Raw genomic sequence first — 17,867 nt, 5'->3', positions numbered from 1 at the left:
CCCGATTCAAGACAGTTTCTCTCACAAGTATAACTAAGACAAAATACTAGAGGCAAGATCTTCGAAGTCAAAAGAAACTAGCAAAGAACAACTCTTTTCTAATATTGAAAACCTTTAGTTTGTCATAATGTTGATCTTAACCATCCTCATCGCAACCTTCTAGAGACACATAAATGCAAATCAGATCAACGAAGCCAAGCAAAAACACAATTTCAGAAACAGAAGCGAAGCTAGATCAGATCTATCACAATGAATTATGCTAGTTTTGAAACTAAAACGTGCCAGGAAACTAAGCATCGAAAAAAATTATTAGGCGTTATCAATGCCAAAAATAGCCAGAAAGAAATCCTTGAAGCCGAAAAAAAATTCGAAAAAAATATTTAGTCTCCTTTGTAAGAAAAGGAGACTAAATATCCTCAAACAAACACACAAACTCTATTCGCACCAAATGAAACTATATGAGACCGGCACTAAGCCGATTGTCGGAAACTTATTAAGCCGAAAAAAATCAAAAAAAAAAAAAATTAGGACAAAAAGCCCTTAAGTCCCTTTACCCTCAAAAAACAAACAGCTCGTCGAACAACGCAATAGGCCACTAAGCCAATGTAATATAGGCCGAAGCCTATTAAGCAGATTTAAAAATTTAAAAAAAAAGAATAAAAAGCCAAAAAAATTCAAAAAATTTAAGTTTAATGAAAAGATATAATATGAGCCTAAAAGCTAAAGCCGAAAAAAGGAAAATAATAAAAAATAAAAAAAAGTTACGATTAATTAAAAATTATTGAAACCCCTCACCCTCAAAAATCACACACATACACAAAAAAAAACTGAAAAAAAAAAAGAAAATGAGTCCAGATCAAAAGAGTCCTGTGAACAAAGTTATTTAAGGGAAAATCTAGTACACGATTGCAATACCATTGCTTATCGCAAAGGCAATAACAATTAGGTCAAATTAGCTCGAACTAAAAATGAAAGAGAAAAATATACATTCCAAAAAAAAACTTCATGACAAAAAATATCAGCTACACAACTCCCTTGTCTAAATAAAGCTTTTGCAAAATATATTCTGCATAGGATCTTTTACTAAATGTACGCGCCAACGGCACCTTTGAAAACCCCAACGTATATGCAATTATGGACTAAAGTGAGAATTTGTCACTAGTGAGAATTTGTCACTAGTGAGAATTTGCTAATAAAGTACAGTTTTTTGACGCCACAAACAAATTATGGTTCGTAAAATCTAGATTTTTTAGACGAAACCACGACGAACACGCAATTGAGTTACCAGTAACTTTTTCAAACTCTCATTGGTCAGATTTTTTTGTGAAAATTCTATATAGAGTATTATCAGGCACGTTTGCTACTATTTTCAGCACTTTTAATATTTTCCCACCAAAAAACGTTCAATACCTAAGAATCAGATGTCTCTTGAAACTTTTCAATTTTACTATTGTCTATTCCTTGGAAAAAATGAAGCAAGTTTACTTCAAAAGCTTATCTCTCGACAATTGAAAGTCAGCTCTTACTGAATTGAAAAGCTTTGACGCGGAAAAGTTCAATTGAACTTCAACACTAACTCACAGCAACAAATTTGAATCACTCGCAGCACCATAATCGAATTTTAAATCAGGGCCGCAATTAACTTGAAAACAACTTTTGCTTCTGTGAGTCCATTCCATTAGCAGATTAGCTGGCAGACGCCTGCGATACTCGGCTGGACCTGGAGGACCTTCTGGCTTCGGATCTCTCTCGTCTGATCTTGGCCAGAAGTCTGAGGTAGTCCTGCTTGCTGGCCTTCGACTTCTCGTACCTCTTCCTTCGGATGGCTCTCAGCTTCCTCTTTCGCTGCAGTCGCTCGGGAGTCACCAGTCTCTGGATCTTAGGAGCCACACTTCGAATAGTTCCATCCTTCCTTGGGGGTCGGTTCGGTTTCTGCTGGCGAATCACATACTGTCGCACGTCATCCTTCTTAGTCAAATTGAACATCTTCCTGATCTTGCTGGCTCGTTTGGGTCCCATAGGTCTGGGCAAGATGGAATCGGTCAGTCCTGCAATTTCGTTGTCTCCCTTCTTGACAATCTTCATGCACAGGACGCTCAAGTGGTGCACGTCGATGATACATCCTCGGACTGACCTTCTCCTTCGCTCTCCCTTTCGCTTCCAGGACTGGAAGCACTTGGTTCCCGCCTTCAGGAGGAGTCGCACCCGGTTGGTAGTTAGGACTCCCTGCTTCATGGCGAATCCATCCTTGTCGGAACCCGAGATGATCTTGGCGACGTATCCCTTCCACTCGTCCCCGAGGAAGTCCATCTCCACCAGCTGACTCAATCTGAGGTCATTCAGCACCTTCAGTTTTTTCTCGTCGTTGAACTCGATCTGCTTCTGCAGTCCTGTGTAAGGGTAGGCCAAATTGAACTTCATGTTTGCAGGTCAAATGCCAAACTGAAAAAATAAAGCCATCGGTTAGATATTCAGAACAAAAAGATTTTATCAGAGAAACGCTTCTCTTCAGCAGTTGCATGGGTTAAAATAAGTTTAGGTCTAAACAAGACTGCTCGTATATCAGGGCAAAGCCCTGAGTGTTCCGACTGTCCCTTACTTCATATCGAATAGTTTTTGGGAAAAGAAAATATTGAAAACCTATAAACTTTGGACAATATCAAAGTGTAAAACTTTGAGTCGTACGAAATTGATACGACCAATTAGCAATAGCCTCAATTCAGTTTGGAACGATTTTCTTGGGCGGGATAATTCGCCACGCAAATAATTCGCGTTAAGTTCTCAGCAATATGAATAAATTCTTCAAAGCGCGCATAATTTAGTCCAGAACATGGCCAATTTGGAAATTTTCAAACCCCCCAGAACTTTACAAAAAACAATCGAAGGTAAAATATCTTTTTAAATTTGAACTCAGGAATTCAATATCTTTAATGGGGTATAAAAAATGTTGTTGAAAACTATTACGGCGAAAATTGACTGAATTAAAAAAAACCACACCGAGCATAAATATTCCATTTTCTTCGAAAGTCGGAACAAAAAATATGTTAAAAATCTTAATTCTGATAAAATCCAATGCAGAAAAACGGTAAGTTTTTGTCGAAACAATTAATTCCATCTGCATCGACAAGCTGTTTCTGATTATATATGTTTACTTAAAACCCATTGATGAAAGTCAGCGTACAGTTGAAAAACCCCTAACGAAGAACAGCTAACGAAACAACTCTTCATTCGCAACCGTAAAATGAATTTGATATGAAATTAAAATTAATCAAATATCTCAAAAACTCACAACAAACTAGCAGCGGCGTTTCAACTAATTAACAGGCCATTTGAATATCAAAGCGAATCAGATATCATTGCTCAGAAAAACAATAGGATTAGCTACTCATGAGAATTTTAAAATTCTTCAAAAAAGACAAAATAAACAGTAGCATCGTAGATTCAGTTGGTTTAATTGAACTTTATTTTATATCACATTCAAAACGTTTTAGATTTTTAGCTGAAACTGCTTCTGGAGAACGAGCGATCATCAATCTGTTCATTATCTTCAAAGTTTTCGTTCATGCTTTCTTCGTCTTCATCTTCAGTCATGACCTTGACAGTGTCAGATCCCAAATAGTTCAACTGAGCTACAATTTGATCATTGAAAAGCGGCACTTTCTTTATGTCTTCCAAGGCCATTGAAGAACAGTCAAATTTACTCAAATCACGGACACCAACCAACACGCTTTCTGAAATCTCAGCCAGTAAAAATTTCATACGATCCGTTTTAACTGGGAATTCAGGCAACTTTCTCGCTATTAACAGATACGAATCGTGCACGCTTGTCAATAAATCCGTCACATCATCGTCATTTGAGGTGTTCAGCCTGTGGGTCAAATTTTGTCTCGACTCTTTTAGTACAAAATAGTCGAACAAAATTCCACCTTGAGTGCGCCAATTCGGAATCGCAAAAGAATTCGCATCTAGGTTTGTCAAAATATTCATCAGAGTGTCAGTGCTTTGATCGAAGTAAAGATCAGCTGCTAATCCTTGGAAGACCAACATAGAATGAACTTCATTCCAGTCTTGAGCTTCAACTAAATGATGGAGCTCCATGTTATAATCACCTTCCATCTTAGCCCTCAGTGCTTTACTTCTTCGAATTGTTGAGAAATCGAAACCAAGTTGTTCAACCAGAAACTGCTCTTGGTTTGAAAACTGTTCACTTGCGGAACAATTTCGATCCAATAAATTCTGGATAGAACTTTTTCGAGCTTTGTCCGCTTTCAGAAAACTGAGCACAAAAACTGTCCATTGCCATAATTGTTCACGTTCTAATTGCCAAGCAAAGCTAGTAATAACACTATTTCTAGACTTAACTTCAATATTTATAAACCCAAGAGTGTTCAAACTCATTAGTAAAGACCACGCCGCTAGATAGTCGGTGATATTGTGCCCAAAAGTCAAAGGGTTCAGAACGTCTTCTGGTTTTGAAGTCGGCTCCACGAACAGCTGTAGAATGTAATAAGAAGCATCAAAATAGTCCAGCGGATTGTTTTCTGTTTCTTCCAACGTGACGAAAGGTCGCTGCATAATTCCCGAATTGCAGTAAGTTTCATACAAGTTTACAACCTCGGCAATTGACGAGTTCTGATCGGTCAAAAACCAAAGACACGCTCCCAGCGCTCTTTTCCAGGAAAACGTCTGGAAAAATTCGGTGCACAATTCATCGCTATTTTCAATATTGCCTGAAAAAATATCTCCAGACAGAAGTTTCAGCAGCATCACGTAGTTCGAATTCATATGTTTGGGCAAATTCAAATTGTTCAGCTCTGTTTCGAGTAGAGCTATCGTTTTTCGAAATTCTGATGTGTTATCTTGTGCCAATATTAGTGCCAAGCGGGGACAATTCGCATTCAGAGCAGCTCTGAGCGCTTTTTCTTTCTGATTACATGAATAGAACATCAAAATTTGTTCAAACACATCTATTTGACTCATGGATTTTTTAGTGGTTGCGTAATCATTACATAACTCTTCTTCGAGAGCAGTCGTCAGCCAATCAGAAAAAGCTTTTCTCCTATACTGCCGAACTTCGTAAGAGTCGCCTGTTGGATTCGGCTGCAGCAACTCACGATCAATTCGGCCGAAAAGAGCTTTTGAAAGAGTCACTGCTTGTTTGAACGATCCATTTTCAGTGACAACTGCGTCCAAGTCTTCAACAAAATCTGTTGTCTCCATTATGCTGAAGCATGGAAAGTATTCGCTCATATCACTTGCGCTGAAATCGAACACTTTTTTCAGCACATTTTGAGTCATCTCAGCGTCGAATGAGTTATTTTCAGGAGTGAAAACATTGCTCACAATGACTTGGAAGGACGCCTCTTTTTTCTTAAACAGCGAAATCTTCTGGGCGAAGCTGTGTGAAATCGGACACGAAATAGCTTGTTCAGAGTTTTTCCAAGAAACCCTGAATTGGGCATTATTGCCAACACCTTCTAAAGGGTTTGCTTCTTTCAAGTCCAGTTCAGCCATTGCATCCAGGTCAATTCCTTCAAAATTCGGGACATTTTCCTGGAGATTTTCACTTCGCGTCTTTTCAAATTTCTCTAATCGATATTTCTTCATCAAATAATCGGCTCTTTCTTTTTGTCCCAAGTTTGATTTGCGCTTCAATTTCGATCGAGACCACGGATCCTCGTCCTCATGAGATCCATAATCTTCAGGAATTGCGAATAGAGCGTCTTGCATTGGATCCAACTTGGAGAGCCTTTGCGATATCATTGAGCTTATCGAACCGCTGTTGAGTCCTTGACGAGAGAGCGAGAAACTGTGCCCCATTCCGAACTCACCTGAGAACTTTGAATTATTGTTCAACCTATCCGTTCTCTCAGTGTCAGAAATTACATCATAGGTCGGGTAAAACTCACTTGACAAAGAGTCCCCACCACCTAAACCACGAGAAGATACTCCAATTGAATCTTTGTTCGATCCCGTTCTCGTTTTTGCAGTAAATCCACCTACTTTCTTGATAGAGGGATTAGCCACTACATAAGTTTCATCCGGAGCAGATGCCGAGCCAAGTGTTTTACTTCTTGCTTGAATAGCTGGCGCACCTTTTCTCGCAGTGTCGCTATCTTCATCGTCACTTTCATCCGCCAAACTGTATTTGGAAAAATGTTTGACCTCAAATACCCACGATCCGGTTTCGGGTCTGTACTCTATGAACTTCGCTTCCAGTTTCGCAGTTGACCTTTCAATTTTATCTTGATAGCCCATCAAGGATAGCTTCTGAGGCGATGTGATGGGCAAATGAGAGCTTTTGTCATTAGGCCAAACTTTATCCAACGTTACGACGGCTTTTTTGTTCAGGCCATACCCAAGAGGGGGTTTTTGTTCATCGTCCGGGTAAACAGTAACTTCCTTTCTTCTGATATGAACAATTTCGTCCAGATCCATTGCAGTAATATCTGTTTTTCCTGGAAAATGGACACTTCCGTATCCTACTCTACCAATTGTGAAATTTTCGACCACGCATTTTCCTGTTTTCTGCAAGATATCATCCAAAACACTCTTCTCAGGGTCAGTGAAGTACTCAGGGCGTGTAAGTTTCACAGCTAGTTTTGCACTTTTCGGCTTCGATATAATTTCGCTACTCTCGCTGGTAAGCTTGGGACTGGTAATAGGAGCGCGTCTCAGACTACCGGAGTTTTCCTTCTCCGAATTTCTCGATTGGTTCAAACCTTCTCTAATATCTGTCAGAGGACTGTTCACGCTTTCAGTCGAAGTGTTAACAGTTTTCACAGCATTCGATGAACTACGTTGAACAGATGATTCTACCGGACGTATAGGCGTGACAGCGGGTGGGGTGTTTTTGTCACTCAAAACTCCGCCCAGAGTCGGCACTTTCGTAGCCCATTTTTGCGTTCTAGGGGTCTCGTCACTCAACTCAATTGTCGTACTTTCAGTCGCAGTAATCGGATATTCTAGAGATATTTCGTCGTTAAACGAGGTTTGTTTCTTCTTTGTTGATTTTTCAGCACTTTCACTTGAAGTTTCTCGCTCTTTGCTCATAGAAGTACCGCTGTTGACTCGACTCGGAGTTTGCATTTTAGCTCCTGCTGATTCTCGACCGAGTAATGGCGAACTTTTGTCTGAAGACAGCAGGAACGATAATGCTAAAGCTTGCGGGTTTCCCTTCACCAAGTCACTTGAATTCAAACTTCCCTGTGACATGTTTAGAGAGACTGAAAGTGGTAAATTTGCAAATGACATGTCCTGTTTTTCATTAATTACCAACTTTTTTGGGTTCTTTCGGGGGACAAAACTTTGTCGGGGAGATTTCGAATCCTCTTCATCTAGCCCATCAAATAACTTGTCGTGTTTCAAAGACGAGTTTGTTTTCACTTTCAGAGTTGGCTTCGATTCGATTTTATGCTGCGCAGGCGAGAGATAAGGTTTCTGAGACGACGGGTTGATCGGCTTTGTGATTTCATCTTTCTTAGATTTGCTGTCTATTAGAGAGTTTCGAAATAGAGGCGAGTCCCCGTAAGGACTCATCGCTAGGCCTAGAATCTGTTGCTGTAACATTTGATGCTGAGCATTTGCTGTTGCTTGATCAGTCAGCAGCTGCACTGGTTGAGCAGCCACTTGATTGTTGAAATTTAACCCTGTCCCCGTATATGGGGCCCCGAATAGTCCTCCGCCTAGAGTCGGCTGCTGGGTAGATGCTCCTAGTCCACCTCCAAAAAGTGACCCAGTTTGTCCCAAGGCATTCGGTTGAGGCTGGGCTCCAAAAAGACCGCCTCCAGCCGTACTCGTAGTTGTTCCAAATCCAAGAGGCTTATTCCCGAAAAGCCCGCCCCCAGTACTGGTCTGACCACCTCCAAACAAACCGCCGCCAGTTGAAGTTCCAGCTGTGCCAAATCCACCAGTAGTTCCGCCGAATAATGGCTTGTTTTGCGTTGCACCGAAAAGCCCTCCAGCTTGTGAAGTTGTAGTGGACCCTCCAAAATTGAACATAGAAGCGGTGGTAGTTGTGTTAAGGGTCAAACCCTTGTTCTGTGCTCCAAAATTTGATCCAAAGAGGCCTCCGGTTGTTTGTTGTTGCTGGCCAAAGGTACCCGTGCTTCCAAATAAACCCCCAGCTGTTGAAGTTTGCGTCTGTCCTCCAAAAAGTCCACCGGTAGCTGGCTTGGATTGACCTCCAAATAGAGATCCTGTCTGCTGTTGACCTCCAAACAAGCCTCCTCCGCCAGTTGATGTTCCACCAAACAGACCTCCAGGTTTCTGTTGAGTGGTGGAGCCGAAAAGACCTCCGCCAAATCCAGTCGAAGTCTGGCCAGTAGTTGCGGCACCCCCGCCAAATAACCCACCGCCAGCAGGCTGAGCAACAGTTGATGATCCAAAAAGACCTCCTCCCGACATCGCGAGTGTTCCCGTTTTTCGATTGGCAGCGTAGTCCTCCATCCGCAACTCCTCCAATGACTTCGAATCATACTCTTTCATAGCAGTTATACACAAATGTTTAGTTGAGACACTCGTGCTTATTCCATTCTTCATCATCGTATCTTGTCCAGATAGAGGAGCAAACTTAATTGTGGTTCCCACTGGGGCTGTGGCAGAATTGAAGGTGGTATTCTGACCGAAAAGACCTCCGGTGCTTGTGGTGGCCTGCGGTTGACCGACTCCGAATGTAGTGTTTGGTCTATTAAATAGGTTAGTAGAGCCTGTACCTCCAAACGAGAAGGCATTCTGTTGTTGCTGAGGTTGACTTGCTCCCAAAAGGCCGCCTCCAAAGCCACCGAAAGTCGTGGTCTGTTGCTGTTGTTGTTGCTGCTGTTGAGGCTGTCCAAAAAGGAATCCGGTGTTTTGAGTTTGAGGCTGCGATCCGAAGAGACCTCCTCCAGTTGCGGGAGTTTGCTGGATTTGAGATCCCCCTCCGAACAGTCCTCCTCCACCACCTAAGGAGAAGGAAGTTGCCTGTCCAATCGGTTTATTGAACATCTATAACAGTTCTATCTGCAAAAAGCAATATTTAAAACCCAGTACATTCAATTAATGAAGAGAAGGTTATTCTTTGAACGTTGTTGGGAAACATGACGTTAAAAACTTTATTAATCTAATTTGAATAGAATATAGAACATTTCGGAACTCGTAAAAAATCGATAATGAACAAATAACAGTTGATAGATGAATAGCACCATTATAACATGAATCATTTTTTATCTCACCATGATAAAATATTTCGACCGAAGTCATTTGCATAATTACAATTGCCGTTCAGCAGTTCGGAATCCCAAAGCGCAAAGACCGCTAAGAATTCAAAATATCGGGCTACTAAAAAGCTCCTGCAAGTTCTAGTCGAGATATCTGCTTTGTCAAGTACAACATAATCACAGATTACAGTACGTTTAAATAATTATTGTGATCGCATATAGCTATTTTTCTAATCAATCGATGATTACTAACTAGTCATCAAAAATATCATCAGGGGTATCAAAAATATCATCATTCTTCTTTTGTTTCTCCAGCTTAGCTGTTGCTGATTTCTTTGTCTTGGTTTTAGATTGTGCTTTCTTCTTTTTAGTAGCGCTTTCTCCTTTGCCAATAACTGAATCCACTTTAGATGCTTTGCTGTCCGGACCATTGTTTGACAGCTGGATTGATTCGTCAAAAATGTCAATGATATCTATGTCCTTAGATCCCAATTTCACATCATTCTCCTTCGGATTTGGTTTAGACGGTTCAGATAAGTTTGAATCATTGAAAATGTCAATTTCTGGTGCCTTCATTCGATTCGTGGTTCCAATGCTCACCACTTCTGGTTTCGTTTCAGGAATTACATTTATTTGCGGTTGCTCCTCCGGTAATTCAAAAGGCAACTTTGAGGTGAAGTCCTTTTTTCCTCGCACAGGTTCTATTGTTTCAGTGTTGAGATTGGTGTAGTCAAACACTTCAATACCAATGACAGTGGTCGGCTTAGCTCTTCCAAGTCTAGAAGGTGGACGCCTTCTAGGCCCAAGTTTAGCCTTATCCTTTCCAATTTCTGTCACATTCAAACCAGTGGATGCTCCAGCAGGTCCACTAGATCCGGAGCCCGAAAAACTACCAGCAGCAACACTTGGACCGGCTGAAGAGCCCATTGGACTTGTAGCTGCTCCAAATGTCTTGGACATTGGCGCACCAGGTGCTCGCAGCATACTAGCAGTTAGGTTCAATTTATTTCCAAGCTGTGCTACTTTTCCTTTTGCGGGCTTGGTCTTCGTCTCATCCACTTCATCTTGAGACGCATCCTTACCTTCTTTTTCAGGCTCAGCAGGCGTCTGCTGTTTTTCTTTCACCTCGACAAGTTTCGATGGTTTCTCGGCAAAAATATCCTCGTCAGACAATATAACACTTGGTGCTTTGTTAACGGGGAGACTGACATCCCTAGAAACGGGGTAACTTTTCTCATCTTTCGATAAAACTGTTCCTAGGGGATCCGAAACAGGCAAGGACATTGAATCGGGTTCCGAAAACTTTTCGACTGGTGGATCGTTGGAGCTGAGTTCGGCTGATACAGCTGGTCCTGTTTTCGAACGTGGAGTTGTCGTCTCTTTTTTAGGTTTTGGAGCAAACAGGTCATCATCATCTGAATACTGAGTTTGCACAGTTTCTTTCTTCTCAATTACTGGCTTTGATTTACTGCTCGAAAAAGTTTTAAATAGATCTTCGTCACTGTCAGTTGAAAACCTTCGAGATGGTTTGGGCTCTGGTTTCTTCGAAACCGTTTCTTTAACTACTGAATCTTTTGATCCGATATTTGATTTTGTAGCAGACTGAGGCAAATTATCATTGCTGGCCTCTTTCGAAATTTGTGATACTGGCTCACTGACGGGCTTCTGTTGCAGCTTTGGAACCTGGAGAGAACTCGTGAACATGTCGTCGCCATCATCACTATCTAAAGAGTTTTGAGTAAAAATATTAGCCATATTCTTACTAGCCGCTGATTTGTTCTTCATGGCATTCGGGAACCCACCATCATCATCGCTACTACTTTCACTGCAATCAATAGCTGGTTTTGCTTTCGCTGCACTTTCTACAACTTCATCGTCCAATTTAGATTCGTTTTTATCGGGTAAACTGCTCGGTACTGCTTGCTGCACAATCGGCGAAGAGCTCCGAATATTAGTGTCTTCTGGGTCGTCAAAAGATTGATCGTTATCGGTTATTCGGGCGTCATCTCCTTGATCGAAGCCTTTCGTAATTTCAGCAGTTTCCACGTCGGCTGTCGGTTTATTTTGAGGAGGTTTCTTTGCTGATGCTGCTTTACCATCAGCAGCAAACATGTTTTGTTTTTGTGGCTTGTTCACACCAAATATGAAGTCATCGTCATCATCACTCCAATCTGCAAACATACTCATGAAGTCTGGTTTCTTTTCTGGCGCTTGAGTAACAGGTGGCTCTTTTTCCTCTTCGATCGCAACAGATGTCTGTTTCAGCAGTTCTTTCCTAACAGGCGAGGAATCTAAGTCATCATCTTCTAATTTCAGAGTTGGCTTCCGGTTCGAATTAATCTCTCGTGGCTTTGGTTGGAATAACAAAATTTCATCACTGTCTTCGTCACTAGACTCGAAATTACTAACAGGAGGAGGCGCTTCGAACCCCAGGCCATTCATTTGCGCATCTGGCTTTTTAACTGAGCCAGTTGGCTCAGTGCCATTTGCTTTGAGACCAGAGTTATTTATATCTTTATCATCTTTAGAAGTTCCAGCTTTAGACTTTTTGGCCTCGAATATATCGCCTTCTTCCTCGCTCTCAGAGTCAGATTCTATCTTCGGGTATAGAATATTAGTAGTTCCATTTAGAGATCGCTGAATGGGTTCAGGTTTCTCACTAACAACAGTTTCGTCTGACTGATTCGACTCAAATGATGTTAATAACTCTGTAGGAGCTGTCCCAGTTCGAGTGTCATTTTGCATCAGAGGAGTGCTGTCTTCGAGTTGAGACTGGTCTAAGTTTGACGCGTCAGGAAACAGATTTTCGTCGTCCACGTCATCTAAACAACAAAAAAATATATCTTAAGCCACAGGTACACACCGAGGCGATGTATTATTTTACATACATTATTATATGTAAAATAAAATAATTCTGAATAAAAATAATTCTAAAAATTATTTAGCAAATATTATTTATATAATTTAAAAAACAATTTCTGATCTGGTGTCAACTAAGGCTTCCTCAACCCGAGGACAATGCCTAAAACGGTTATAGTTCCAGTAAATATAGGTTAGAAAGTACTAAAACCATCAGAGAAATCGATTGACAAAAAAACTGATCGAAAAATTATACCAAGAAAATTGTCTTATCAACTCAGGATTTTAATTACCTCCACGAAAAAAAAATATATAAACCAAACAGCAGCCTTCTTCAGAATTATCGAGTAAAAATCACACAAAGCTTCCAATGTGAAAAAAAACTAAGAAGATGAAATAATTTTTAATACAAAGAGGTTCCAAGAAGTTAATTTAAGGTTTTCAAAAAAAAACATTAATAAAGTTAAATCAAGGTCAAACATAAAGCAGGAAACTAATTTTAAAAAAACAATAGAATTAGAGACGACAGCTAATGCGTAGAAAATCCACTGAAACAGTTTCGGGAAAAAAGCAAGATCTTTCATCTACCACCTAAGATGCTATCACGAGACCAATGTAAGAGGAACATGCAGAAACATTCTCATATTTTTAAATTTACCATTTCTTATTTCCTTCTAAATGTACCATTCTGTGAACAAATTTATTTAAGGAAAAAGCCTATGACCCTGTTGCATAACCTTGATTATCGAAAGCATAGAAGCAAAAAAAATGACAAGTCAATATGTAAAACTCAAGCATCGTTCAACAAACGACTCTGCAATGAAATCAAAAATTGATCACATAAGGAAGCCATTCCATACCTTGAGGACTCAGATCTTCGTGAAACCCATTTGTAGTAACTTCTGAGGTATTATGAGTGACTGGTTTTTTCTTCTTGGGGGGAAGATTGAAAACGACACCTCCAGTTGAACTTGATTTATAGTCGTCACTCCCTATGATATGTGGTAGGGTAGGCCGATCATCGAAATCTTCTAACTCATTGACAATATTCTCATTTCTGGAAGTACCTATAGTTTGGGTTTGTTGATAAATACGCAGCGAGGAAAGCAAACATTTTTTGAAGGTCTCTTTCAAAAGCTCTTCCTTTTCTTCTTTAGTTAAAATCTTCGAAGCCTCAACTTCTCTGAGTTCCTTTTCGCGTTGAGCTTCAATAAATTCCAATGGCTCTTCTTCTATTCTATTTTCAAGAAACTGTGTATTTGATAGAAGTTGAAAATCATTGAACGCATTGTCAAGCTTTGTGGCTAGTAAGGAGCTTCGTGTATTTAGTTCGCCCATTCCTTCGTGAGTTTTGATCGCATTCGTAGTAAAATCCGTAGAAGATTTATCTAAATAGAGAGACATTGCTTTATCTCCCGCCAAACTCCATGGTGCATTATTCTGTCGAATTTCTTCAGGCTCCCATGGATACTCCCAAGACGGCTTTGAATCACTCGCCATATTCAACTGGAAGCAAAATCAAAAACTAGACCTCTATTACAACGATCGCCCGGAAGTACATTCTACCACGATTTGTAACATTCGCCCGGAAGTACATACCAACGGAAAATAAAGCTAGGTCCTAAAACGACTGGCTAGCGTCTAGACACAGCTTCACATGCTTTTAATCGTCTCTACCAAAGCCAGTTCAATGTGTGGTCCATTAACATCGAATCAGCAAAGTTGTACTATTTAAGGCTATCGGCCATATCGCGCAAACTAACTTAGTTACAAGCAAAAATAGTGAGCTCATGTCTGGGTCTCAGAATCCCCAGACCTCGAGGTCACTCCTAAAAACAGGGCTACTACTTATTATCATAATACTTTTGTTTTTGTTCAGTAGATAAAAATCATCATATCCATCGGAGATGGATCAACCCTTTCCCTCAACTCCTAGCTTCTATTATCTGAACAAGAATTTGATGTTATTCAATTCAATTCAGGGCATACCAGGAAGCTATCAGTTGTTAAAAGTGAGTTTCAAGTCTCTTCCCAAGACCCCTCCGGATTCTTGAATCCGGTCGAAGAGCTGCCTTGTTGTTGCGGGACGGGAAGGGTAGTAAAATCCAAATTGATCCTTCCCAATTTGTCCAATTCAACAGTTAACACCGTTAATCCTTCCAAACAAACAATTTTCTCGCTCAACAGTTACCCGTAAAATTTCTATTCTGCCATGCATTTTGGACGCCATTCTGATCGAATGTCACAATTCTACCACTATCTGATTGCTCAAATCAAATAAATTTCAAAACATTTTTAGATTCTCAGCCCTGTGTATATCTGTCTTATATCTGTTTACACCTGTAAAAACTTGTGCAAAATTATCGAAAAGGAATGAAAATTTGAAGAAACTTACTTTAGAGGAAATCGACAATTCTAATAAAGCAACATTATACAGTATTCCGAATTATATGTGCAAAAAGAAGACTACAGGAAAAAAAATGGAATTCATCAACAACTACAACGGGACTAGACGGAAAGAACTGTGTGAGACACCATCCAAAATATCAAACTTTTGTAACAGTCGCCTACTCAAGTCACATATGAGGTTAAAGAAAAATAGGCCCTATAACCATTGGCTCAAGAGTCAGGGACACTATCCCTTGTGTTTTTCTACCTCAAACGGTCGGAGCCAATTCGGTTCACTTGCGACATCAGACTAAAACCTTTGTTGCAGCTTAAAGGCCACTACCAAAATACCCCCACTCTAGAAAATAAGAACGTCCCCATACTTAGTGTGCCATTCTGCCAGACTGACACAGTGCAACCTCCCGACGCAACACAGTAATAGAAGTAGAGGCCTTAATGGTTGAAAATTACTGCAAAGGAGGTTCAGAATATTCGGGAATTTTAAATTTTCAAAATTTCGATTGTTGAACGAATATTCCTAAGAAATACAAAAAACGGCCATTTTGAGCAAAAAAGTGACGAAAATCAGAACAACAACCGAATTAGCGAGAGACAGTCGGACGATAAAGATATAAAAACGAAGCCTCTTATCTTGACCATTACGCACGATAAGACAGTTAGCGGAAGGAATTAGCCAGAAGGGAGGCTTCAGTGGGGAAGGAGTAGAGAGCAGTACCCTCTCCTGCCATGAATTGGGAGTAATGAAGAAGAAGAAGAAAGAACACCTGAATTACTATACAGTAAAAAGCCGAGGCATCAGTATAGCAAAGTGTAAATAATAAAATTGGTTAAAATTCATTGGTTACATCAAACAAAAGCACAACATCAGAAAACAAGCAATACACAAAACAAAACTAAAACAAGTTCGGTTACAGTTCAGAAAGTGATTGATTAAAATATATGAAGTTACGGATACTAAAAAAACATCAGTTTTAAGAATTAAGAACGAGCTGGTATCAAAACTTTACAAACAATTTTATAGATAGTACAAACATACAGCGTATATACAGAGTATATACAGATTCTCTTTCAAACAACGTCTGGAAAATTAAACTAAATTAAAACATAGAGAACTAGCAAAAACGGAAATCAAGCCACATATTTGTATTTGTACATATTGGATTGTTTCTCAATTCACTCACGTAAAATTCTTTCAATTTTTTCTTGAATCAAGTTCTCGATTTTTCTAAATTGCGCAAAACTATGCGCAGTGAGTTCCATTTTTTAGAAGTCAAATGAAAAAATGATTTTTGTAGAGAAGCGGTTGAACAATGTTTGTCAAAAAATAATTTGTTTCGTTCTTTTATTGAGCCTATAATTGGCAGTCGGTAGTCTCAATGTATTTTGAAAAGCCTTCTTTTTGTTTGTAAGATATTGGTATAAGTATGTTATACACTTTAACTCAATTCTTTTCTCGATTCCAATGAACGATTTGCTAATGTGAAGAAGGGAAGAAGATTTAAGTTTCGATCTGAAATATGTTCTTTTTAACGCCCACTTCAACTGTTTCTCTAGAGATAGCATCAAAATAGCATTAATTTGTTGTAAAAATATTGCTGAATAATCTAAATGTGATAAAACAAGACAATGAAGCAAGGCAACTAATGATAATGTCGGCAGTTGTTGTCCAATTTTATCTATAGTTTTAATTCCTTGTGCCATTTTTTGGAGAATTGTTTTAATTTGAGCATGAAAAGATAAACTTGAATCAAGAATAAGGCCTAAATATTTGCATTCTAATTTTTTGGCTACATAATGCCCATTAATTACTATTGTATCAGTATCTACATTTTTGCTATCATTTTTTTGACAAAATGTTATAAATTCCGACTTAGATGCATTCAGATTCAATTGGTTCTCTGCAAAAAATTCCGTTAGATTATTGAGTGATTTTTGCAATCGATTCAAAGCATCCTCAGAAATTATAGAAGAGGAAAAAACCATACAGTCGTCAGCATATTGAACTAAAGTACAACCATCATATCATCGCTCTTGTATGTCATTAACATATAAATTGAACAATAACGGACCAAGTACCGTTCCTTGTGGGACACCTCGTTTGATTTCAATCCAGTTAGAAAAGATTCCATTGACGTTTACTCTTTGAATACGTTTGTTTAGGAAGCTAGCAATTAAAGCATTTGCTCCCTTTGAAAAACCGAGAGAAAGCATTTTTTCAATTAAAACTTCATGCGAAATAGAATCAAAAGCCTTGGACAGATCTAATAAAGCTGCATGTACGATTTTTTTTGAATCTATTTGATTTCGAATACTTTCTGTCACATAAACAAGAGCATATTGTGTTGAAATGTTTTGCGAAATCCGAATTGAAATGGTGTCATTATTTGAAATTTGTCAAGATGTTCTGTTATTTGGGCATGTAAAATTTTTTTCAAAAATTTTAGAAAAAGCACAAGTTATGGATATTGGCCGTAAATTTTTTGCATCCATTGGGTCATCTTTTTTAAACAAAGGGGTTACGTGTGCTTTTTTTAGTTCGATCGGGAAAATGTTCTCATCTAACCAACTATTTATGACAAAAGTAAAATGTGGAACTATAACTGATTGACCGTCAATGATTGCCCAAGCAGGTACGGTACAAGGTCCGAGAGGTTTTCTAACATTGATTTTTCGAACTATATCAAAGCATTGCTTCACTGTAATGTGTTGAAAATGGAAAGGTGCAGATTCAGAGGCAGATTTGTTGTAATTCGGAGGCTTTTTAGCGCCGAAAATTTCGCCTAAGTTTGAAAAAATATAATTTAAATGATTAGCAATTTTTTTGTCTTGGGTTTTCATTTCACTGAAGGAATTTCGTAGAACTGTAATTCGATTGTTGCCAGAACATGTACCTCTTACTTGGTTAATATATTTCCATTTTTGTTGGATAGTGCTGAGAAGTGAAAAACAATTTTTTGAGTGATCGAGTTGTTTACTTCTAATCAATTGGCTCATTTGATTACGTAAAAACTGGTACTTTGACCAATTATCGCTCGTGCTTTGACTGCGATATGATCTGAGTGAATTCTGTTTCTTAATCAACAATTGCTGACATTCTGAATCGAACCATTCCGTTTTCAACACATTTTTTGGTTTAAAATTACGAACAAATTTTTTTCGATAGGAGCATGTGCTGAAGAGCACTAGAAATTAAATAAATCATCGTCGAGAACATGTTTTGTGCGTCTGTACATTGATATAAGAGATATCAAGGAAGAGCGGAGAGTGTCTTGCAAAATTCCTTTTTATGATAATTTTTCTTATTGGAAGTCGAAATTATCCTCGGTAAACTTTTGCCGCATTTTATGTCCGTCAAAATAAATGAAGCAAAATGGTCGGTTTTATAAGGTGTATCAAAACAAA

The 17,867-nt window shown here is 39.1% G+C and overlaps 4 protein-coding genes across 5 annotated transcripts in view; 1 reads left to right on the top strand and 3 right to left on the bottom strand.

Annotated features, from left to right (window-relative positions):
* Nucleotides 1-17,867, top strand: part of LOC134845502 (plastin-3-like) — a 410,042-nt gene that overhangs the window by 63,621 nt on the left and 328,554 nt on the right. The gene's annotated exons all lie outside the window — the stretch shown is intronic.
* Nucleotides 1,540-2,443, bottom strand: LOC134845776 (small ribosomal subunit protein eS6-like). Its single transcript, XM_063862857.1, has one exon. It carries the CDS (start codon nucleotides 2,419-2,421, stop codon nucleotides 1,687-1,689), a length of 735 nt encoding a protein of 244 aa, XP_063718927.1. The 5' UTR covers nucleotides 2,422-2,443; the 3' UTR covers nucleotides 1,540-1,686.
* LOC134845620 (nuclear pore complex protein Nup98-Nup96-like) lies at nucleotides 3,243-8,996 on the bottom strand. The gene has a single exon (XM_063862611.1). The coding sequence runs from the start codon at nucleotides 8,983-8,985 to the stop codon at nucleotides 3,496-3,498; it is 5,490 nt and encodes a 1,829-aa protein (XP_063718681.1). The 5' UTR covers nucleotides 8,986-8,996; the 3' UTR covers nucleotides 3,243-3,495.
* On the bottom strand, nucleotides 9,134-13,558 carry LOC134846333 (WASH complex subunit 2-like). The gene is made up of 2 exons (XM_063863638.1): nucleotides 12,917-13,558; nucleotides 9,134-12,019 (listed from the first exon to the last, which is right to left on the bottom strand). Exons 1-2 carry the CDS (start codon nucleotides 13,554-13,556, stop codon nucleotides 9,450-9,452), a joined length of 3,210 nt encoding a protein of 1,069 aa, XP_063719708.1. The 5' UTR covers nucleotides 13,557-13,558; the 3' UTR covers nucleotides 9,134-9,449.

Source organism: Symsagittifera roscoffensis, chromosome 5, assembly GCF_963678635.1.
Source record: "Symsagittifera roscoffensis chromosome 5, txSymRosc1.1, whole genome shotgun sequence".
NCBI lineage: Eukaryota > Metazoa > Xenacoelomorpha > Acoela > Convolutidae > Symsagittifera > Symsagittifera roscoffensis.
The sequence above is the reverse complement of the archived record's forward strand: the minus strand, read 5'-3'. Positions and strand labels throughout refer to the sequence as shown.

What these genes read in the sequence shown, in the direction of transcription:
- LOC134846333 (XM_063863638.1), bottom strand. Translation starts at nt 13,556, where the DNA reads ATGGCGAGTGATTCAAAGCCGTCTTGGGAGTATCCATGGGAGCCTGAA. An exon ending in CGAAGATCTGAGTCCTCAAG is followed by an intron (nt 12,020 to 12,916) that starts GTATGGAATGGC and finishes TTTGTTGTTTAG; the next exon opens with ATGACGTGGACGACGAAAAT.
- LOC134845620 (XM_063862611.1), bottom strand. Translation starts at nt 8,985, where the DNA reads ATGTTCAATAAACCGATTGGACAGGCAACTTCCTTCTCCTTAGGTGGT.
- LOC134845776 (XM_063862857.1), bottom strand. Translation starts at nt 2,421, where the DNA reads ATGAAGTTCAATTTGGCCTACCCTTACACAGGACTGCAGAAGCAGATC.